The following is a 25,150-nucleotide window of genomic DNA, read 5'->3' as shown; positions in this document are numbered from 1 at the left end:
TAGTTCTACGCCGAGTAAATCAAAGAAAAATTCCCCGAGGGGCATGCCTCGTTTGTACTCGATAATAATATAGTCTTTGGAACGTTGTTTTCCCGGTCACCTCCTCGCCTGGTCCTATCCTACGTATATACGTATAAAGAGTACAGCAGGGAGGATTTTTCATCTCAGATGTGGTCCAGAGAGTACACCGGTGTATTTAGTTTATGCGATGTTCTTAAATCACTTTTTGACGACCTAAATTAACCGCAATCCTTGGGCGGAAGCGAACAGATGAAAAACATACACACACGCAAACGCACAGTGGTGTTGAGAGGGAGAGAGGGGGAAGAGAAAAAGAAGAAATGGTAGAAATAGCCTCGTGTTTGTTTATATAAAAGACAAAGTGCTCTTTTAATCGGATTAATATTGGCCTTTGATATAAACGGCTATCTTTGTGGAGTTTTCATTACACAAGATAGAAATATTAAATTATTATTATCAACCCCTAATGATGTAGCGGCTCGAAAATGAACCTTTCTGACTTTTTTATTCTTTCTTTATTTTTTTTTATTAAGATATGTCACAATGAAATTATCAGATATAATTATCGAACGCCATAATATTGTATTAGGCAATATCAAAACACCAAAAGATGTAAAGCTTTTGAATTTGGTAAAAAATATTATTCTCTTTCTGATTGTTTAATATATTATATAATAAGCTCATAAATGTATATATACATTTTGAAAAAAAAAACCATAGATCGTAAAAGTTATTTTTATTTTATTGCAATGATTCATGTGTAGAGCCATAATTGTGTTATTATTTTATTATCCTCATAAATATTAGAAAAGTTTCATCATTATTACTTGACTTATTTTTTATTGCTACAACATTTATATTGATAAAAGTGGTTGGTGCTTGCAATTATTTTGCAAAGGTAAAACAAAAACTTTAAGTAGTCATTAGTGTCCCTGACAGAGTAATCCTGCTGCAGACTCTTAGATGTTATACATGTGCCCGAAAACAATTTATTATAATTTATTTTAAAAACGTTATAGAATGTAAAATAATAAACTTTGAATAAAAGCTGCTTTAAAAATGTATAACCATAATAACTAATAACTATGTATATAAAAATGAATAACTAATGTCACAGACGAATTATTAAGTAATTAAATAATTTAATTGTTTGAATTTCGACAAGAATTAAGAATATTTTAACTTCGGATTATCCGTAACTTAAACCGTCAAAAAAGTAGTTATTTGGGAGAAATTAAGCAAGTAACTGTTTAAGACAATTTTTGTAAGGTGTATAAGAGTTGGAAAGGTTATTATTATCCTGTAGATTAATGTAATACTGTTATAATTTATACTGTTGACCATTTTGGTCTTTAGGTGATCCGCGTGTTTAAACTTAAAATGTTATTAGCTAATTCTACGGGTTATAGTTTTTCATCGCTTCGAGAAGGATAAAATGAGAGGGAAAAATCCTCGTTCTTAGTAAAATGGAGTGCTCGTAATAATAATTATTAAGTTTACCTCCGGTCGTTTTTTGCCGGGTTAAAGAGTATTTTACGTGCGGGTATAAGAGAGCCACGGCGGCAGCAAACGGGTCGGAGAAGTGGTCGGAGGTCCCATATAATTACGCGCTTAAAACGGGGACTTGTAACCAAAGAAGCGGGCCAGAGAGAAGAAGTGTTTAAAATTCGGCAGAATGTAAAGGGTTAGAATAAGGGGTGTATAAAATTAACGCTATCTCCGGTTCCTTATTTTCGACGTTTTTTTTCTGCACGTTTATATATCCCTAACAAGTTTTTAGTCGTTAAGTTCACAAAGTACTTGTAGAAAAAAAACATTAGACAGGATTTGAGGGAGATAAAGTTTTAAGGGTGTTTTTGATTTCTTGTAATTTAAGAAAAAAACCCCGCCAGAGTAAATAATGTTTTTAATATGTATGAACGCTGGCGATATTTTCGACCACGTCTTTCCGACGCAAAATAATTTTTTTTCCAGCCGTAACATTATCGTTTTACAGTGGCCTTCGCAAAGGGGTGGACGAGTTAGTTGTAACCACAGTTCTGGACTCTAGAGGCGCACGCCAGAAAATACAATAATAAAACATAATATTAATTATTACAGTTCTGCAGAGTTTTTCGCAACGAATACCTACGCGCCTTTTGTAACAAAAATTTTTTATATTGGAATATCGATCCGAATGCGCTGTCACTATTTGTTTCGCTTATCTAAAAGGAATACAAATTTAAATACGATGTTATACAGAAACGCGTCACGCACGACCCTTTTCTGGCGGAGCTGCATCTGCAGGGTTATACACTGCACACAGCTGCAGTTCCGTAGACTGTATGTGCACGCTGCACAGAAAAGGACCATTTGAAATGGATTTAAATGTCGATTGATTACGAATTGTATTGCTCTATATAAGGTCCGATGTATGTCGATAACTATACGATTTGATCGTGTTTAAAGAGAAAAAAATCACTGTTGTTTAATAATATGAACCTTTCGGAAATATACCTATACCTACACTTAAGTCTCCAAAATACCATAAATTAACTAGTTTCAGTCAAGACTCGAAAGAAACAATTAAATAGTGTGAAATGTTTATACACAAACGTTAAATATATACACACGAGAAAATATAAAGAAACAATTGATGCATTAAGCCTCAGGCAAGACTTTGTTAGCGTTCAATATTATACATTTAAATGATGGTTGATTAAGCATTTTTAGTCACTTGTACTGTAGACATTTGTATTATATTATATAATTAAAAAATGAAAAATCGTTACTAATCGTTGGCTCAGCTAAATTTGCGTCATCGATGTACTAAACCTAATATGATATTAGTATACATTCTTGCATACCGCAAGCCTACGAATATTTTAAATTAGCTGTTTTGTTGTTCTAATTTACTATATTATTTTGCACTAAATTGTCAATATAATATACAACATTACAAACTGTCTAATGTGTATACTCTATAGTCTATACGATATTACGATATAATATTATATTCCACTATACCGTCTTATCACGATTTAGTCGGCCATGCCACCTGGGACCGCGAAATACGGTTTCCCGCTTTAATTGGACACGCATCGCCCACGAGTACACCTCACAAGGTTAGGTGAGGCTTTTAACTGCCCACAACATACGGTTTTCGTACACTCGTATTGCTATATATATATATGTACATTACAGTGTACGTACACATTATATACCACTACGTCGTGTTTCGTGTATGCGAAACACGTACTCGCGTCAAAGCGACGAGTGTGCGAAGAGCGCGTCGTCGCCGTCGACGTTTGCAGCGGAGTCTGTACCCATGCTTACTACTTATATATAATATTTACTGTACGGGTGGAAAGAGTGAGAAAGGGGGGAGGGGGTTTAGGACCCCTCTATATAGCGGCGACCGTGGATTTAATTCAATTGAATCGCCTAAGGTCAGGTAAATTGATTTCGACGCCGCCACACCGCCGGCCGTCGTGTGATGGTCCTCCGGCCCGGTTCGTATTTAATATCATTTCACCCAAGGTAAGTAGCACGCAGACGTTTTACCCCTTTGTTGTGATGCTCTACCCGATGTAAACATATTACTAGACAATCAAATATACATGCACGCTTGCGTTTCCCGTATCGTATACACGATATACACCGGTCGCAAAAATATAATGCATACAGCACTAAAATGCAATGATAATAATAATAATAATAATAATATTATAGTGTTGTGTACTTGTGTAGTACTATGATTGTGTGTATTTATAGTGTTTCAGTCGGTGTTCGTATAATAATATGATGGTCGATGGATATTAAACTTAACAAACATGATTATTATTTACAAATCGGGTTCGGACAAGGACACAAAATAAAACTCGAATAAAACATGGATTTGTATACGGAAACCATTACCATGATTGGCGTGCACAAACGTTAGTTACAGTGGGTATGCGGCCGATAAAATGGGCTCCCCAAAAATATAATTGCTAATACTAGGTATAGCCAAAAAAAAATTATGATATCTGTTTTTATTAGCCCTGCTTCTCATTATGAAGAAGTAATAATACGTTTTTCAATACTTTTTTATGTTGAATAAAACATATTTTTAAAAACACGTGTGTATTAGTAAAGGATATAATTTCATAATTATTATTCTATCTCACATAATATACATATATAATTAAGACGTAAACATTGAACGTACCTCCAAGTTTTGTTATTTTTGTTTTTTATTAATTGTTATTTGGGGACTTTGTTGGAGACCCAATCTGAATCATAATGGTATACCCTGCAGATTCCCTGCAATCTGCATATACCCCATGCTCCCCACTACGTTACGTAACCTTATCGTGTAACGATAAGTATTAGTAATAATAAAATAATTCATAATAAACATAATAATATAATGGTGCGTTATCGTTATATTAACTCGTCAACGACACATGATATTATATCGTATCAGCGGACGTATAAAAATATTTACTCAGCAATTCGCGTGCCAAACAAACGTGAAAAGATGGTATCGCGCGGTGGGGTGATGCGGTTTTATTACCGCAGCCTCCTATAACACGGTATAGTCGTATAGACGACCCTTTTTGCACGAAGAAACGAGAGTCTTTGGATAATATAACATATAGGCACATATTATTATTATTTTCCTCGTGACTTTTGTTGCAGGCGTTTATATATAATATAAAATACATATACCTAACGCGTTTTCACATTCGCAGTAACCATATTATTATATAAGACACAATATTATTATGTATATTTTATTGCGATTAAAATTCCCGCAGCCGACTCGAGTTTCGGTGACGGCAAACAGTGGCGAGCCGAGAAACGCGGTCTGCCGCAGATAAGATGGGTGGCGGGTGAAATGGCGATATTAGCGCGGCAATAAATAGAATTAATCACGGTGGGCGAACACACACCCACACATCCATACGAGCACTCGCACGCGACCACATATGCCCGTCCCGTCGCATACGCCTACTACACAGTACACATACGCGTTATCAATAATTAACGGCGGCAGTCAGTGGTTGTTGTGGTGGTGGTGGTGGTGGGGGGGGGGGGGGTGGTGGCTGTAGATCAGTCTCTGCAGTATTATTTCCGAACCACAATTAAAGATATACATCCATTATATCTTTAAATGTTTTTAATCGCGTTCCATGCTTTATTTTTATTATCATTATAATATTATAAATTATAATTGCGTTTAGATTTTCGAAAGTTGTTGGGATAAAAGATTAAATTAATAGGTATTATAATTGTCGCTTACAAGACGTTTATTATTGACGTCGATTTGACCAACGACTATTATTTCATCGGTCGATCACATTTGAAAGAGTGTCGATAAAGGAATGAACAATAATAAATAGTTTTCTATATTTTCTATAAAAAAAAAAATTGAATTTTAAAAACTATCAATAGTCTCGACGTAAGAAACTAAATATGAAAAGTAAAAAATATAATATATTAAAATTGATTTATTTTTGTTTGTCGCAAAGAAAAACGGTCTTACGTTTATAGAAAATCAACATGTTTACACAAACAAATGACTCGTAGCTTTACATAATATGATTATATTATAATAAGATGATATAATATTAATATATACCTAATATAATTTAATATAATATAGACGACAGCGCTTTTCAAAACAAACATTGCGTTATATAATGATGTTGGTTTAAGATATTTTTCTATGCTACTTACAAATAAAATAATGTTTACTAAAAGTATGACGCCGTCAAAAGGTACACAACAGCGATGGGGACAAAATCGTTTGGACTAATTAAAAAAAAAAAATTACAACCTATTTGAATTGATTTTGTGCACTCGTTCATCCCAAATCGTATTACTGCTACATTTTTAATCGTAAAAATCGAAATCGTGAGCAGACAAAATAATATTAGCATAAAGTCAACGGTAAGACGATTATATTATAATAATATTATGTAGTTGTTTGATAATTATTTGGCTGTTATACACAATACTGACTAACGTAATATACGTATATATAATAATATATAGGACGGTCTTTTTTTATTCAGATTACAAAGTTACTTTTTTTACATTAATACTAAATGTTAGAAAACGAAGTCGGTACGCATGAAAGATATATGTCGTTACAATGTTCCTATACATTTATATTTAACAAAGCTATGTCTTTTTTTTTGCAATGAATGAACGAGTGAGTCAATATACTGTTGGAGGAAGACAATTTTTATTTTATTTTTTCGTATCAAAATCAGTACAGTAAATTAATCTAATCAAATCCGAAATACGTAATGGAAATATATCCACTGGGGAAGGACAAAAAACATAAAAAAAATAAGGGTCAAGTGAAGGACGATTGACATGATGATGTTTTAATCGTTAATGGATGAAAAAAAACCTCTGATGGGGATTATTTCCCTTTAAATTATATATATATTTATATGTTTTTTTAAGGGTAGATTTTTTTTCTATAAGGGATTCGAGCGTCTTTTAGACGTCTAGAAGGGGGAATTGATCCTTGAGGGATGATGGGAAAGAGCGAATAAAAAAAAAGAGAGCAGAGGTGTCCTTATCTGGAAATCCGTCGCTGTTAAGAGTTATGATCGTCAGAGACCCCTGCTTGGTAAACGAGAAGTCAGTAATAAATAAATACGGAAGGTGAAAAAAGTGAATTATAAATAATAAGAAAAAACCGGAAAGAAAATCTCGGGGGCGCGGTCAGCACAATGAGGAGGTCTGTTTGTAATATTAAATCGAGGGAAAAAAAATGAATAAAAGTACGAAATCAACTACTATATCAACGCGTTCAGCCGTCTGGTACGTATATAGTATACCTTGATCTGTTAAAAAACGCGAGTTTGTTGACATATGAAGATAGTGTTTACTATTTTATACAGTGTATATTTTTATGGAATTGTCACTGCAGCTGTCTATCGAAAAAGACAATTGTATATTATTATATGCGCCGCTCTTATTCTTATTCTCCGGGGCTCAATCAAAAACCAATCATCTTGGGAAAAAAACAAACCCGTCGATTCACACAGGCGGGCGGCGTCTGGTAATGGATTTATAACGTATTTTATATGTACGCGCGGCTTTCCCCTCGCCGCGGATGAGTATAGAAAAAGTGAAAAAAAAAAATAGCATAATATATAATGTAAGGGCGACAATCGGCCGTAAATATATGTGCGGAAACGCTCGCGGTGCGTGTGACTCTCTTCATTTGCCATGCAGCCGCTACTCGACAAGACGGTGGAATAGGTTAGGTGTACACGGCACACGCATTATATACGATATATGTACACACGCCGTCGTGACGGCAGTTAGGGGACGCGACCGGCTTTGCGGGGGATATAATAATATATAACGCAAAGAAAAATAGGAAAAAATAAAACGGACGTGCCCTAACTGTGGAACTTGGCGGAGAAAATCCTAAACGATACAGCGGCGCGGCGGGCAGTTTATAATATGTATAGGTATACACAGGGTGATTCACCATGCATCATATTATTATGCTCACCCCCATATTTGTATTCCTTTAATAATGAATTTATTCAAATTCTCAAATGTTTTGTACTATACCTACACTTAATATTATATATAGAAGTGTCCTGTGGCGAAATAAACTTCTGCTTTTTCAGATGAGAACCCTCTTTTTTACTGTAAATTATTTAGCTCAACAGGACACGCTCCTACTAAGTATAGAACAAAAAAATCTCAAGAATTTAAAAATATAATATTATGGGTTTTTAAGTATATTTAACGATTTTAAAAACCAGATTTCGAACGATGACTGCATTGTCGGAGAAGAAAAATAAGGGGTGTGCATGCTCGGTGAATCACCCTGTATGCATAGATATACACAACCGATTTATGTCGTATGTGTATAATATATTTATTTTTTCGTTACGAAAAACACCAACCCCGCACTCGGGCTGGAGAACTTTTCAAATTTACATGATGACAGTTGTAGCAGGTACCCGCGTGCATGTATATAGTGTTGCCTCAAGTATGATAAAACGCAAATTTTTGCATATTTATTTATATGTATATATATATATATAAATAATATGCTACCGAGCGCAATATCTAACGCGCCATTGTGCGAGGCGGCGGCGGCGGCGTATCTGCTTTCGGGGCGAAAACAAAAGGTGTCTTGTCTTTCGCGCGTCGCGCCATATAAAGTGGACGGCGACCGGAATCGGAAGTGTCTCGGTGGAAAACGCCGGCCGGGCAACTGGACGTCCATCCGGTCGGCGCGGACTGCGGGGACGGTGGCGATCGGTTCCGACTTCCGGTCGCGATTCGCCGCCCGGAAGGTAGGGGGTGCACGGGAGTGTGAGGGACCGGTGTCCGTCCGAACATATTGTTGTTGAACAATATTGTTCTGCTGCAAAGGGCCGCACCGGAGCCAAGCGCATATATATATTATTATAACGAAGCGGGCAAGGCGGCGGCGGTGGTTAGCTGATATATAATAATGATATTATACTCGTGCAAGTATGCACATAATATGCAGTGCAAACACACGGCGAACACGATCCTCGCTTGTTTTCGATTTTATTTCTGCGAGTGTTTTGGAATAATGTGCATACCGTTATTTTACGGATTGTTTATCTGAGTAAATCAGACTCAACCTACACGACGTTGGTATACTCGACGTATTCATCGTATCAAAATATCTGAATTTTTTCGATAAAATATCTTAGAATTTTTATTTAGATAAATTATGAAAATTATGATGGGGGGGGGGTAATGGGTGTCACGTCATTATGTAATATTATATAATATGGACAATGTTATACTAGTATAAATATAGGTACTACGATAAATAAATTACGGTATTAATCATATTGTACGGTATGCACTATGCACTATACATAATAATATTACTGTACCTATATTGATGAGAGTATATGGGGCATGGGGCTGATGGAAGTAATATTCAACTGCAGTATTATACAATATTAAATATAGGTACACACTTGCTTTTATATCGAAAATCAATATTTGATTATTTCTATTAACAATGTATTTTTATGTGTACACACTGCACGTATTTTATTCTTTCGAACTAATTTCAAACTGAAATAATTTTCACAGAAAAATAATATATTCCGTATAAATTACTTCCGTAAATCGAATACTGTTACAAAATGTTAATATTTATTATATTAAAAACAACCACAATCGATTTCGAAAACATAAAATCATGAAATGACCCTTTTGCTTCAACAATGTCAATGTTGTCCATTTATAAACCTAACCATAGTTATAAAGAACATTATAATTTATAATATCATTTTATCTATTGGCAATTATTATTATTTAAATGATATTCTTTTAACGTTTTATTTTTTATTTATTGATTGTTGATAAGTAGACAATCGAATCAGTAAAAGATATTAATATAATATATTATTTAAGTCGGATACAGGATAACATAATATTTACGATTTACATAGGTACACCTATATATAGCCTATAAAACTATAATAATATAGTACCTATAAAATAGTTATAGTATATTAGTGATTACCGTCTAGTGTAGTGTCTACTATAGGTACCTTTTGACATTTCATAAACCATATACCTATTTACTATGTTTTTAATTAATGATAATCAATTGTAGCTGTTCCGTATTTAGATAAAGTAACATATTTTAGCCACCGCCTCCCACAATAGTAAAATTAACAAATTTTGTATGTACAATATTAAACTATTAAAGTCAAAATTTAAAATATAGTCAATATTTGTTTATTTAAAATACTATTGAATTACAGGAATTATCTCCCTTGCCCCGTTTTCAGTTATTTGGGGTAATTAGATAGTTATTAGTGGCAATAATTTTCAATTATATAACCATACCGATACCGTCATAACGTCGTGACGACTTATGATGTCAAGAGGAAAAGCATTTAAAAAATTACGATTGCAAAAAAAAAAAAAATTAATATTAAATTAATAAAATAGATATTTCGAGCGTATTTTAGTGAACATGGGTCAAGGACACTTTATTAGAAATAAGAAATAAAAATAGGGAAAAAAATATTGCGATGCGTACTTAAATCGAGTGAAAACCATCCTCTTTCCATCTGCCTTCGATAGCTCAGTTGGTAGAGCGGTGGACTGTAGTGGCATAATAATCACAGATATCCATAGGTCGCTGGTTCAAATCCGGCTCGAAGGAAATATTTTTTTGACTTTTTTTCTGTAGATTTCACTTTTAATATCAATCACTTTCAAATATCAATCATTCATAAACAAACGTTTGTAATATTTTTAACAAAAAATACTATTAATTTGTAAGTATATCACATAAACAGTATTTATTTTTATTTAATGAACTAGAAATAAATTATAAATCACCCAATGGAAATAAAAGTAAACATGTAATTATATGTATACATTAATAATTAATCATGTATTTAAATTTCCCATAAATGTGTCACAACTACATTTATACTTTTGCTGAGTAGTTTTATGTAATTACTGGTAATTATACAGTGTTGGCGTTCACCTATAACTTTTGTTAGCAAGAATTTTGTCAATATCTTGTTGGCATTAACTATTAAAATATCAAAAATATAGGTACCTACTATAATATAGTATACCTACAGGCTATACAATAGTTTGTAGTAGTGGTGTATAGTTTTTGTATAAATTATAAACTATACTGTAGCGTAATAAACTAATAAAGATAATACGTAAAAGCAATCCTTATTTTTATAAGATAACTCATTAACTTGTGAGATTATAGTTTTTAATGTATTTTGGTCAGAGCCTCACAAAACTGGACACTGGCGCCAGAGCTCATACTGTTTCCACATTCCCATAACAAGCTAATACTTAAACCGTTTACTGGAGATGTGTAACATATACGTATATGTGTATATGTATACATTTTAAAATGTTTGTATTTATAATAATTGTTCATGTTTAATTGGTTACAAAATTCACTATATTATTATTATTTACCTACACTAGTTAACAACTGCATAATATTGTATAGTTAAATATTTCCATATTTTATCGTATTATCACGGCCGAAATATAACTTCTGTGGACAACACCTAGAGCAGTGCATCTGTTTAGAGTGAAATTTTTGTGGAAGTATACCTCTTTATATATTATAACACTATAAAGTGTAGATATATACGTTTGATATGGTATTTTATTGTCGGGTATAAAAATAACACAATATAATAATATGATTGTCGTCTAAGGCGTGGTCGATATGGCGATATATATATACATTATATGATAGGATTTTCATTCTTTCGACAAACGGATCTCGCGAATCCCGATTAAACGCGGTCGTAGAGAAAATGACAAACCGCACGAGTCTCGCGGGAGACAAAAGGATTCGATTTTCGGCGATCGAGACTAAATATATATATATTATATTATCGGACACGAGCGGTTCGTATTAGAAACTTCAATGCGGAGGAGAGGAAAATACTCTTATAATCCGAAAACGGGTCCTTTGCGAGATAACGCGCGCGGCCGGCCACGATACGACACGATCGGGATGAGAGCCGCTCCGCACTCGACGCAATGGTCCCGCCGCCGCCACACTTGCTTATACACGCACCCGTCGACTTGATAAAACTTATAATTGGCACCCCATTGATTTTGGTGGAGGGCATTTTTTTTTCTTACGGTCGTCGTTTTAATCTGCAGCAGTACATCAAATATAATAATAATATATATACGGAGGTACCTTCGGCCCGGAGAGGACCCTCGAACGCACCGCGCGCATTGCCGGTGGTGGTGGTGGTGCTTCATGGTATTTTTATTATTGTTGTTATTATCGCGGTGTCCCGTCCTTCTTCCGGTTTCAATTTATTTTTCATATTTGTCTCCTCCCGCCGAGACAATGCTCGGAGCAGCTCGAGATTTATACATTATTATTATTATCATCGTTATATATATGCTTTTTTTTCGCGTTTACTGAGGGCGATAAATCAACCAAAACGAGCATGTGTAAGTGCTGTGACATTAAAAATGACAACGGTAAAAGGCTACTACTATAACTCTTCACGCGCACTGCAAAAATATTATGTGTGTTTATACGCCCTATAGCAGGCATACTCACACATTCACACACGATGCGAGTTTGAAAAATACGTGTACCGTTTTTTACGTACTCTTTCGAGTTTTATTTATTTATTTTTATTATTATTATTACGTATTTTTTTTTCGTGGTGGTTAGCAGAAAAAAAAGGCAAAAACGATGAACACGACTGTCAGCTATATTCTCCTCGTATATATACGGGGAAAAAAAAACGTGACGCGTGTGAATAAGACCGGAAAATTCGCGCAGCAACAGGTTACACGCGTATACACACATGCATCAGGCTTGTATAGCTGTTGAGCAAAGGTTTTTTTTCCAAATTAACAGCGGTACATAATATAACATACGCACAAGAACACACACACACACGCACACACTCACGCTCTTGCACACACACCCTTGGCAGTCGTCGTGTGGGGAAAAAAATAATCGCAGAGATTAGCTGTCGCTAATAGTTTGTCGGAGGGGATTTTGCGTGTAATACTATATACATTATATTATATATATTATGTGTGTAGACGATATTTCTCGTGGTATGCGCCTTAGTATGCCGAACCGTTTTTGGCTAGCATGATGTGAAGTCTCGAAGACATATTTGCGGTGTGTTCATCAACGTGTCCTCGCCTCCCCCTTCCCTGGGAAACCTCTGGTAGATATTCGTAAGTCGGGGTCAAAGGATAGCCCCTTTCTTCCGATGTTATGAAACGCATTTGTACCCCCACGCGAAGTGTTGGAATTCCGGAAATTCACTAGGAGTATGCACATTTGTATACGTATCGCGTGTCCGCGGAATCGGTATACATATATGTTATGGATTATTTTAATGTAACGCTATATTTTAATATACTCTACACACGATGCGATGGGGAAAATCTGACGCACGCCATTGCGTTCAGTTATTATAATATAAACGATGACTACAATATAATTGAGGTAAAAAAACTGTACTGGTGACTAGTTCTTGAAAGCGACATAAACTTGGCCCCCTGGTCTGTTATTGACCTACTGCGGGCCTCGAATAATTGGGCTGCTAGATGCTGTATACACTTATATTCAAGATATATGTATAGGTTAACATCGTGGTGGATGTCGAGATAATATTTGATCATTGTTTCTTTTTTGTAATTTTTAATAGGTAGCTGTATAATTTAATAGTTTTAATAATTAATTAAAAATAAATATATTAACTGTGTTATAGCGGGACGATACAATTTTTGTGTACGCCGTGACGGATTGATATAACATACCAATACCAAAAATTAACCATAATAATATTATAATATAAACCGTCAGCTGTCCTTATATTTTCTTCCTAGTCGGCGGATGCGCGTTTTTCGACTTACGCCCAGTCGTTCCCCTCTATGTAGCCGCTTGAAAACTTCGGATATATATACGCGTTTCCGAATATCAGCGCCGGATATACATGTGTGTGTGTGTGTATATTATACATATATATATATATATATAATATACGCACTCGTTTGATGCATGCAAAATTATTCGCCAAACTGCAAACACTGGGCAAAAGCCGAAGGCACAGTGCACACACGCTCACGGGCGCTTTCGTTACGGGATTTCGGACTGCTGTGCGTGTGTGAGTGCGAGTGCGTGTGTGAAAATGTTTTCGAATATACATACATTAAAATCCTCGTCGAAAGGGTGGCGGCGTGCACGGTGTGATATGTAGTATGCGACTCTGTATATAAGGGTGTGGAGTGGTTGGGAAGGGGGAGTGGGGGGTGCGGGTCGGAGGTAAAGATTTTAAATGCGTATTTTAAGATGTCAACTCTGTCGGGTTTGCGGGGGACCGGATGGAGAGCGGCGCGTATGTGTGTGCACCGGAATTAGCATTATATGCGTCCCGAACATACATACATAATATCGTATATATGCGCTGGGTGATCCGTCGTCGAGTCGAGCACATGAATGTTTTAGTACGCATACAGATTAGTGTGTGTGAGCGTGTGTACGCGCGTCAAACCCCTTTTTTTTTGTTTTAACCCCGAGGATGACGTATATTTTTTTTCGTTTCGTTTTAATCGGATCCCGCATGCAAATATCTATGATACGAGCGGCACAGCAGCAAGAGCGGGTACGAAATATACACACACACAAAAAAAAAAAACAACAGAAAATATCGCAAATTCACATCGACTATATTATACTATACCTACGTCGAAGTTCCTGCATTTATATTTACGCTTCTATATATACGCGATTACGATATATATTATGCCTGAAAGCACCATCGCAATCTCGCATCCACTATGCACCGACGCAACGTGTCACCGCAACGATTTTTGGGGCGCAGCTCGCTCGTAAATATTATATATATATATATATACGTTTTATGTTATTATTATTATTATTAGTATTACGCGGGAAGAGGAAAAAAAAACTACCCACCGCTGTGGTTGTATAGGTATATAATAGTAATTTTTTTTTAATAATTTTTTTTTCCCTTCTCCTTTTTAAGCGTCGCACACGGCAGTAAAATATTCATAAGATCCACTGCGGAATTAATCACCCTCTCCGGTTTTCGCGTTAGCATATCTCCCGGGACGTCGGTTGTTCCTCTTGTGACACCATCGCGCACGCGGGCGAGTACAACGAAAATCCCCAATGTAATTTCTGATTAACTAAAAAAAAGAAGACCACTTCCTTGAATGTTTTATTTTCTAAAATTTTTAAATTGGACTTATTAGGTATAGAGAGTGGCCCCGCAGAAAAAACGTACCCGAGGCAATCTGTTATTCTGACAAGACGACTTTTTATTTATTTAATTCGGTTTACGACATCGAAGCTTAAAATTTCTTTTGTTATCAATTTTATATAATTGAATATTAATTATTATGTATATTATTTTAAACGTCGTGGACCGTGGTTATCGGATTGGTGTATAAATAATTTGACAGAACTTATTCGTGTAAATTGTTGTTGAAAAATATAATATTTGTTATTAAAAAATATCGTTTTACATGCAAGTTTTGAAAAACAATAATATCTGACGCATATTTTTCTACTTTCATGAAGTGTAAAACAGTTTCTTCAGTCTGTATAAGATGTAATAACCAAAAAATGTGCTGATTATGAGATTAAAATGTTATCTTATTTAAGTACATCTAAGTTTTGCTCGTTATGTTTTTATGCATGACCGACTTGTTTGTGCAATTTACGCTTTTATTTACAATTAAAATGTTTTAAAAAATGAATATTCAGATTTTGAAAATGTATAAGCTCTTATTTCAAGACGATATATGAAGTTTTGGGATTGCTGGGTTAAAAATATTTTTTTGTTTCTTAGTCAATGTAATTGTTGTTATTGTTTAAAAACCAAATAAAATAATAATAAAAAAGAAAAAAAAGGGGGAAATGAATAATAATAATAATTGCTTTTATAAAACGTTAAAAAAATAGATGGTAAAAATAACGAGGGAATAAATTCGAAATTGCTTGTTAGAGACCGCCTGGTGTTGCTTGGAAAGTTCGTGCTTTTTCACCTGATGTTTGAAATTATATATATATGTATATAATATTTTTCTTCGGATGGTAATAATAATGACGGCCGAGGTGCCGTTATTAAAAAGTTGTGCCGGGGAAGTTCATGGGGGTAGGGAAAGCATACTCAAATTCATTCAACCGTTTTTTGAATCGTAATGAGATTACGCGCCTCCATACGGCGAGAAGCATGGAAATTACTTGGAAAATAAACACTCAATTCTATGCTGAAATAATAATATAGTAAAGTTACTCACCTTCTGGACCAGCAGTGTCAGTGGCGAGTTTGTGTTGAAACGCCTTGAATGGGAAATTGGTCTGTAACCAAGGTGAAGGTTCTAAGTATTTCTGTAAGAAAAATAAAAATAAAAATAAGAATTCGACCAAAAAATATTATAATTTCACTAGCTATTAATAAATAATAATATTAATATACCTAATATTATAATAGGTAATATGTAGTAGGTATGTATATTGTAATTATTTTAATAACATTTAATAATATTTTTGTATCAGTATTACGAGTATAATGTGATATATTATAATAGTGTGCAATATAGCGACGTCTTATGAGGACAATTCGTGTTATCCGCTTGCGAATAATAATATATTCCAGTCGTGTACACCCTTTTATCGTATGTTTTGTCAGGCAGATGTCTTCGGTGTACGTGAAATGGGTTTTTTTTTTTTATTTCGTTATTCCCTCCCCGCGCTGACGATAAGGGTGAAAGTCATATATTCCTAACCCGACCAATTGAATAAAATAGCCGGACTTCGGAGGACCGAGGGAAAAATAAAGAAAGGAAGAAGATAAATGCGTGTCCGGCTGCAGAGTCCGCACTCACAACGCAGATGTCGAAGATATTGGCCGATGATATATTATTATGCGCGCGCCGCCACCCCGTCGTTGTACGCGTAGTTTGTTTAAATATTCTGGACACACAGCCATCGTATGCGCGACGATACAGTATATAAATATAATATAATATATTATATACTTGCTGCTCGTTCGGATGATTTGCCTTGTTTTTTAGAACAAAACTGTTATTAAAAAAAATATATATACAACGTGTCCGAGGAGAGTGCCACTATATAACCCCGGTGGCGGGGTGATGGTGACGGAGGGGGAGAGGATTACGAGGGCGATCTCTTCTCGGACGTATAATAATACTCCGAAATACAACGGGATTTATACTCGATATATGCAGCCACGGCAATACCGCGTGTACCGTCGTCGAATCTCCACATACGGACGAGATTTTTCATCAAAAATATATATAGTATATTATTTTATATGATTCATAATATTATAAATCATGACCTTTGAATTTTGACATTCGATAATATATATGCGAAGACTATCGCGCTACACCTAGACAATATATCACAATATAAAACGCAGTTATTTTTTTTAATGTTAAACGCGAGGTTGTACGACGTAGAATAATAAATTATAAAAATGTACCAATAGGTGTTTTTACGTGATTTATTTGTTGAAACTTTCGACAGTACTAGAATAATGATACAGTATATTACACGTTCTTATTAAATTTTCTCGTTTGTGTGTATACTGCACAGTATCCAGCTCAACATTTTCGTTGATATTGACATATTTATTTGTAAATATATTATTATTTACTCACGTCTTACACCCTATACCAGAGGTGGTGAACCTTTTGTCCAAATTTAAATGGCATGCGAAAACATTTGTATTTTATCGTTCAATCGTGCGCAGTTGCATTCATTTAATGAAAAAATTATTTATACACTCAATATTCAACCAACATGTACCGAAGTTGAGAAATTTTATCTCCCATAAAGGCTAGAACCAATGCATTCAATTAAACCGAAACAGGCAGACTGTGTTTTAAATTAGTAACACACTTGATTTTAATTAATTTTAATGAATTTTTTTAAAACCCCGAGAAAAAATGTGTATAGGAGCGTAAATTTTTTAAAAACTATTATGTCAAAATTTTGATTCGTGACCCATATACGTTTGCATACAATATAATATGTATATATAAGATTATATTAATATTCTCGGTAAATGAACCTTTATAAAATGATGATAATAATTATATACATATATACAATATACATATTATAGTTAAAGTTATAAATATGGGTAATCCACGAGTTTCAAAATATTTCCTGCTTTTAAGTTACGGATACACGCGGAGGGGGTAATATGTATTATAGGGTTACACGAGGGTATATTGAGGGAGCTAATGAAATCACACGATCGAGTGCGAAACGACACCCAAAATTTATGGGCCGCGTAATTTCCGTTATTTTATTGAACAGAAAACCGTGTATATATGGCGTTTTGGTTACCTTTATCGTGTTAGTGCGACGCCACGATCGAGACGGGACGAATTAGTATACATTATCGTGTTGTTATAATAGCTTATAATATGTGGTTGAAAGAAAAATAAATAGTATACGTTTTATAAACGTCTATGCTTCCCATCAGATATATATATATATCATCATCTAACCTAAATAAAATTTAACAGCTAAAGTTTTGCGAATGGAATATGTTTTAAATGGATTTCGTGTGTGCGACTCTACCCATATAGAAGTTTGTCTTCGCGAAATGGTTTTCCAGTGTCTTTTGGCTTAGCGGAAGTATTGTATAGAAGAACACACACCAACACATATACTGTATATATGCACGCGTTGTAAAGGGATGGGAAATCGACTTCCGCTTTTGTGTGGTATTACCCCTTTTTTCTTGCCGCCCTTTCTACGTCGCAAATCTTTCTCCATGCGCACACCCACACACACACACTACACACCCCAATCGCATTCCCTTGGCTGTTTTAAATAGTTTTTGCTGCCACCGTCGACGATGACGACGACGACTGCAGCTCTCTCCGAAATTAACACACCAACCCCGTTTCTGTCTTTTTCTCTCCCCAGATGATGTCGGAGAGTGGCGGTGGTGGCGTTCTTTTATGTGCGTGTGTATATATCGTTCATTAAAGGCCAGACCGAAAATGAGAAAAAGCGTCGAACTTAAACGATTTTGCATTCAAACAAAAGCGACCGACCCCCTCCCTCGCAATGCGAATCCCACTAATGGAAAATATTGTCTTTCTGGTTCGACTGAGAATTCTTCGACATTCGGTACGTTGTCGTATATATATTCAAGGAAATAAATGTATTTCCGATTGAGAAAATTGACAATTGCCCCAATATAAAACTCATTCGAAGAACGAGTTTTGTTTACTCTCGCGCAATATTATAACATCGGTTTCATTAGACACGTCAAAATGATATTAAATAATAATATAATAAACTATAAATAAATAAATGAATAAATATTAAATTTGATTTATTTCCATGTATTTTATAATGCTACACAATTATTATCATTGTTTTTAAACCCAGTCGTGGAAATGAATAAATCTATATACAGACGCTGCTAAAAAGGGCATTGGTAATTTTTATACCAACTGTCAATATATAATATAGTATACAAGCTTGTATTTTTAAATTATTTAAATCTTGTCCGTCATTAGCATCCGTACAATGTCTGTAAATAAAACGTAAAAACAAAAGGAGAAAAAAAGTGGAAGCTCTTCGATCTGGACCCTTCATTAATAATTCATTAATTGCGGTTATCGAGATCATGGAGGACGGTCGTATTTTTTTCGCCGATGATGATTTTGACACTGGCTGCAGCGGGAGCGAGGAAAAAAAACTTAACAATTAAATGCACAAAAATCTGCTATCTAAACTGTTTTAATGTCGGTAATTGAACGGCCGTGCCCGGGTCATTGTTATTCACCGTAAAAATGCCCTTCCGACACGGAACGACCTGACAATTGCCGATCCGAGGGGAGAAAAAGGAGAAAAAAAATCATTTGCGTAACATTAACTGTATAGCCACTGATTGAAAAAAACGCTTGTGTGTACACTTAAGTTGCGCGGTCAAAGATTTAGCGCCGCATTGTTTTATGTCGTTTATCTTAATAATTGAGTTGAAATAAAAGCCAAATACCTAGGCAATAAATACATATAAAAAATGACGATATAATAATACAACCGTTGTTACTGTCATGTACGAATACAACAATTTAAATTTAAAAAAAAAATCTCTAATATGTGAGGTGGGTGGTCCACAGAAACGGATTTATCGTATTACTTTTATATTTTGTATTTTGATATTAAGTTTGAAAGCATTAAGAATTTATATTAATAATCGATTTAAAAAAATGTTCACAGAACAAAAAACGATAAAAATATAATGTACTTACCTACTTGTTTTACGCAACGACAATATTTAGACCATAAAAACATGTGCAGTTGTGAAAACGTGTACCTAATTATATTTATTTCTCATGTAATAATAAGCACGATACATACTTAGTTGGTCTGTTAGAAAATGTGAACATTTAATTTTATTAATACAATTTTAATGCACCTACGTATTCCACATCACTGTATTATATTACTACGATTTATTTATTTATTTAATTAATTAATATTTTATTTATTGTGATTTGGAAATACAAAAATAACTATACATAGTACATGATGTTGTGTGAGGTTCAATTAACATTTAAATCATTAAATTGATTAAATTATTAAAGTATACATTTTAGAACCAATAGAATTACAAATAAAACTATTTACAAGTGTCATGGTCTATTTAAGGATAATTCTTACTGTATATAACGTACGCTGGAATGGCATAAACAAAGTGTCAACCTATCTGGTAGTATACATCGAAACTAAAAATATTAGTTTGCATAATTGATCTGGACAGTAAATAAAGACATTCAATAATTTATACGAAAAACAAGTATTATACTGCTTTGTCCTTTTAATGTGAAGCTTTAAATATTGTTATATAGGTAGAAAATATGAGTGGGGCTGACGTTGGATATTGCATTTATTTCTCAGTAGCTATAAAAAGTGATCGCATCCAGAGACTAGATACGTCCGGTAGAACAAGGAACCCAAATTACTGTGCTGTACCTACTAGCTCTATCGGATAAAGACATATTACAGATATTTAAGGGCCAGTGGATTGTCGAAATTATTACTACTCCAGTTTTCACTTTGAAGTAGCTTTATTTTACATGTAAAAATAAATTCCTAAATCTTTTATGCGATTGACTAAATATAGTTCAATATCATTAAAGAAATGTTTTTTTAAACATAGAAGTACTTTTTTCGAGAAGGTAATTTTATTATATTACATTTTTAAACGTTCAAGTATTACTTATTTGTACCACACAAATTATTAATAATACGTTCAATATCATACTGAAACAGTTCAGTATCCAGCACACATTTCTATAGTATCCACGACACCCTTAACTTGTACGGCTGTACTATTACCTATATTGATATTTCATTGAAAAAAGAAAAATTGAATGACATGAAAAAAAATCACAAATATAACGTTTAACATGGTGATTGTGACTCGAGTTAGAGAGAACCGTTTGATTTTATCATACGACGACTCACGTCTCTCAAACGAATTATTATATACCGACGACGACGACGACGTTAATCGTTTCGAGAGTACTTTGAAATTGCGCCGTAGTGGCTTCAACCCCTTTCGTTAAACTTATATATATATTATAATATACCGTACTCGAGGCGTTTTTTTTCGAAAACGAGGATGCTGCAGCGGCGGCGGTCGTATTAAATCATATAACAATATTATACATGTATAGGTGGATTTTTGGACTTGGAGCGGAGGGAGAGCGGCAAACGGGACCGCGCGTACACAGCGATATAATATTATATAGTGTACGACGGCTAATACAATTATGAGCCATCAACTCGAGCTTGTGGTGATGGGAGTCGGTTCGGGTAAAGTTTTAAGGCGAACCGAGCCTGAGGCGGATTTTTAGCTGCGGTCTGAAAACACTGCGCGCTGCCGCCCCCGCGCCGTCGTCACCACCGGTCCGATATTAAAACGTCGGATATCGCGAGGCCCGTATTAAACCATTATTATTATTATTATTATTATATATTATACTCGCGTACATCCGGTTCAGTTTTAATTTCGAAAGACTTCGGCGGCGAGCATCTCCCACGCGCCCGAGTCGAAACCTAAACTAATTATCTGTCTCGCGCGTGGCTGGGGCGCAGCTTCGTCGTGGTTTCTCCCCGAAAATCGCAACAATATACGCTCGCACGACGTAAGATGTTATATATATAATGATACTATACCCATATCGTACTATATGACCCGCTGCTATTATATAAAGTATAATATTTACCCGATATAACAGTGATAGTGGCGCCAGTGGAGCACGGGTGGGGTACCGAGCCACTGAGCTTTAGAACGTTTACAACCTCAAAATGTTAGAACAATTTATCGAGTTTAATTGATCTACCAAAATAAAATCCAGCCCACTGAGTTAAACTTGGTAACTCACTGGTTCCATCCAGGCCGGCGAGTGGAGGGCGATGACTTGTAAGTGACAAAATACCTTATGTTTTAGATCAAGTCCACGGTCGTCTTGTCTTTATTCGAGGCCCACGGTGAACACATTTTTTAGAAAAGCATTCAGTATTTTTAATGCATTTATAATCATTTTATACGTTTTTTTTTTATTACGAATGCGGTCCACAGGCTTTTAAAAACATTATGTGTGGGCTTTATAGGATAATGGTTGTAGACCTTTATTTTAGACCAAACCCTGCAATCGAACAGTCTGTTACTGACTTTCTTCTCGTGATTGATCACTCCAAAATTCGGATTTTATGACGTTTCGGTCAAATGATAAATAATATTATACACTTACATTAGTCATTGCATGTTAAAATTATTAACGTGAATTATTTTACTATATATTATAATTATTATAATAGTATAATAGATGAATAAAGAAGAAAATCTAATAGAAAAATGAAATTCAATAGTTTTTATTGTTTAATTTATTTGCGTTGTTATAAATATATGAGGTTAGAACACTTTATATCCCCGTAGTGTAAATTCGTTAGTTACCCTAGTATACTAGGTACGATTGTTGATATTAATTTTCCATTTCAATATTAGTATTCATAATATTCAAAACAAATGACTTGAAAATTGAAATACATTTAATAACGGTTCTTTTCAAATTATATTAACACTGTCTAGCCCCGGATGAAATTATAATAGCTGGTATCAAAATATGAAGCAGCAGCTATATGGTTTTTTTTAAACTTCTGAGGTCATTAGCCTGTAATAATTATTTCTTAGTATTTGTCTTAAAACTATGGGAATGCATTATGTTTAACAGTAAGTTTATGGAATTATATAGCTTATTGCGTTGTATATTAAAATACGTTTAGAAACCTGGAATTCGGCACGCTCGCGGAGTGAGCTTTCCTAACTATTGTTTTTTGATAAACCGGCTATGATGTAGACTATTAGGTATAACTCCGCAATCTAGTGTATACGGTATACCTACGCGTGTGTTGGGGCGATTATCCGCACCGTCAAAGGGTATATGGTCTTTGAACGTTTGTTCCTACACAACCCCTCGTCATCAAACACCCCCACCCCCATCACCCGTGACCCTGATGAATCGCCGCATATTCCGACAGCAGTCGCAGTTCGTTCCGCCGAGACGAATTTAATAAAACGTGTCGTCGCAGGCCCTCGGGTTCAGTACGGTTCAGCGCGCGGCAAGAGACGACGGCCGTCCGTCCATCCGCGAAAGGGTTACGCGAACAATGCCGGACTTCGCTCGTCTCCGCGACGTTATATAATAATATGTGTGCGATGACGACGATGACGACAGTGTATATATATATATTGCAGTGTACACAATAATGGAAGATAATACGCTATTTCGGCATTCCAAAGACATTCGCGCCGCCTTTGAATTAACTGCCGGCAGAGGAGAGAGCGCCGATCCCCTACGTCGTCACAATGTCATATCGTAGTATTGTCATAATGTATTTTTATGACTGGAACTCAAAGGAAATCGCGAAAAATACATTTTAAGACTTCGTTACTGATGCAGGATAATACGAAACCTATAAAACGATGCGAATTAGTACATGCACTATATTATGAACTCAGTAGTGACTAAAAATAGGTTAGGTATCCGATAACACACGAGATGATTTTGTGATGACGGATACAAACAAAAAATATTTTAGAACACTACAATATAGCTAAGGTACCGCTGTACCTAGATACATCTTATTAGACAACGAATGATCATATTATTATTATTATTATTTTTTTTTTTAGGAGAAATTATACAATCTCTACCATGGGCATAATAAGTATATGAGGGTTAAGCAAAAAAATGGAACATAATTTGGGAAAAGAACCACCCATTGATGACACTTTGAATTTGATTTGGTCTTGTGTGTTTTTATTTTATGGTTTTTTTTTCAATGTAATAAATATCGGCACCATTTACGTTTAAATTGCCTTGGGGGAGCACCTGGGATTGTGCACGTTATCAGCTGAATAGCACGATAATGATAATTATTATAATATATGGCACGCGTTATGCAATGCAATATTATATTATGTTTGAACGGGATGTGTACGTGCGCCGGACAACATATAATATTATCGTGATTAATATATATGGTATGATGTCACAGTGTATAATTATGTGGTCCCGATGAACAAACAATAACCCTACGACGTTGGTATACGCGTGTTCGATGAATAAACTACGAGCCCTTTTCCTCCCATCCACACCGAGCCAATTCTTTTTTGTTTTGTACTTACTACCTACTTATAGTTATGTGGCGCATACAGTCCACCGAAATGTGTAATTAAAAATGTCCGTTTACGGTATAGGTACACCGACTGTGCCTAACGGAACCTGGTACCAATACGTACATATATTTACTATAAAAATTTAAGTATACCGCTGTATCGTACACAAACATATCGTCTGTATAATACGTTGTAGCTGCTGGCCTCGCGTGGCTCTATCGGTGGCATTATCGCACTATCGGATCTTTCCAATTACCGTTCGTCGGTATCAACAACAACATCAGTTTAGCCATATTACAGGTAGGTACACCCTTTTCGGCCCATCTTAGTATTGTATCGTTTGATTAAAAAATTGGTAATTACCTTTTTTCCAATACGTAAACTACGCCCTACTGCAGTGTGGGAAAGCCAGAGTAATTACAATAAAAATATATCGAAAATGAGGTTTTGACGAAATGTTGTAATTAAATCAGTCTGCATGCTATAATTTAACTAAGGTAAACACGGAAAAACGACATATTTTAAGTAATTTTCTCAAACATATTGTTATGAGAAAAATATTAAAAGTACCTAATTTATTCATCCCGAAATAAACAGAATTTTTGAATTTTCTGAAATAAGTTCTTTAAATATTTAATTAATTTAGAAAGGAAAAAAAACACAAAACTCTATTTTTCTAAAATTTCATTTTTGTAGTTACTGTTTTACCAGCAGCAGACCAGTATAATATACACATTGCAGTCGAGTGCGCGGATTTTGGTGATTTAAATGGCCGATACAAACACTGAAATAATAATAAACAATTTACATTCTACGTGTTTGTTGCAAAATATACATTGCAACGTCATTCTATGCATTGTATG

General features: G+C 34.9%; 1 protein-coding gene and 1 non-coding gene across 5 annotated transcripts in view; one reads left to right on the top strand and one right to left on the bottom strand.

The window, feature by feature from the left end:
- Positions 1-25,150, bottom strand: part of LOC100571490 (neurogenic protein mastermind-like) — a 256,717-nt gene that overhangs the window by 53,394 nt on the left and 178,173 nt on the right. For all 4 annotated transcript variants that reach the window (XM_029489235.1, XM_029489236.1, XM_016805930.2 and 1 more), the window contains one exon: positions 15,841-15,931. In XM_029489235.1, the coding sequence (XP_029345095.1) occupies positions 15,841-15,931 (91 nt within the window). The remainder of the gene's footprint in view (positions 1-15,840; positions 15,932-25,150) is intronic.
- On the top strand, positions 10,107-10,198 carry TRNAY-GUA. Its single transcript is given in 2 exon segments — positions 10,107-10,143; positions 10,163-10,198. It is a non-coding gene; the product is annotated as a tRNA-Tyr (tRNA).

This window comes from Acyrthosiphon pisum, chromosome A2 (assembly GCF_005508785.2).
Source record: "Acyrthosiphon pisum isolate AL4f chromosome A2, pea_aphid_22Mar2018_4r6ur, whole genome shotgun sequence".
Taxonomy (NCBI): Eukaryota; Metazoa; Arthropoda; class Insecta; order Hemiptera; family Aphididae; genus Acyrthosiphon; species Acyrthosiphon pisum.
This window is presented reverse-complemented; position numbering and strand designations above follow the sequence as displayed.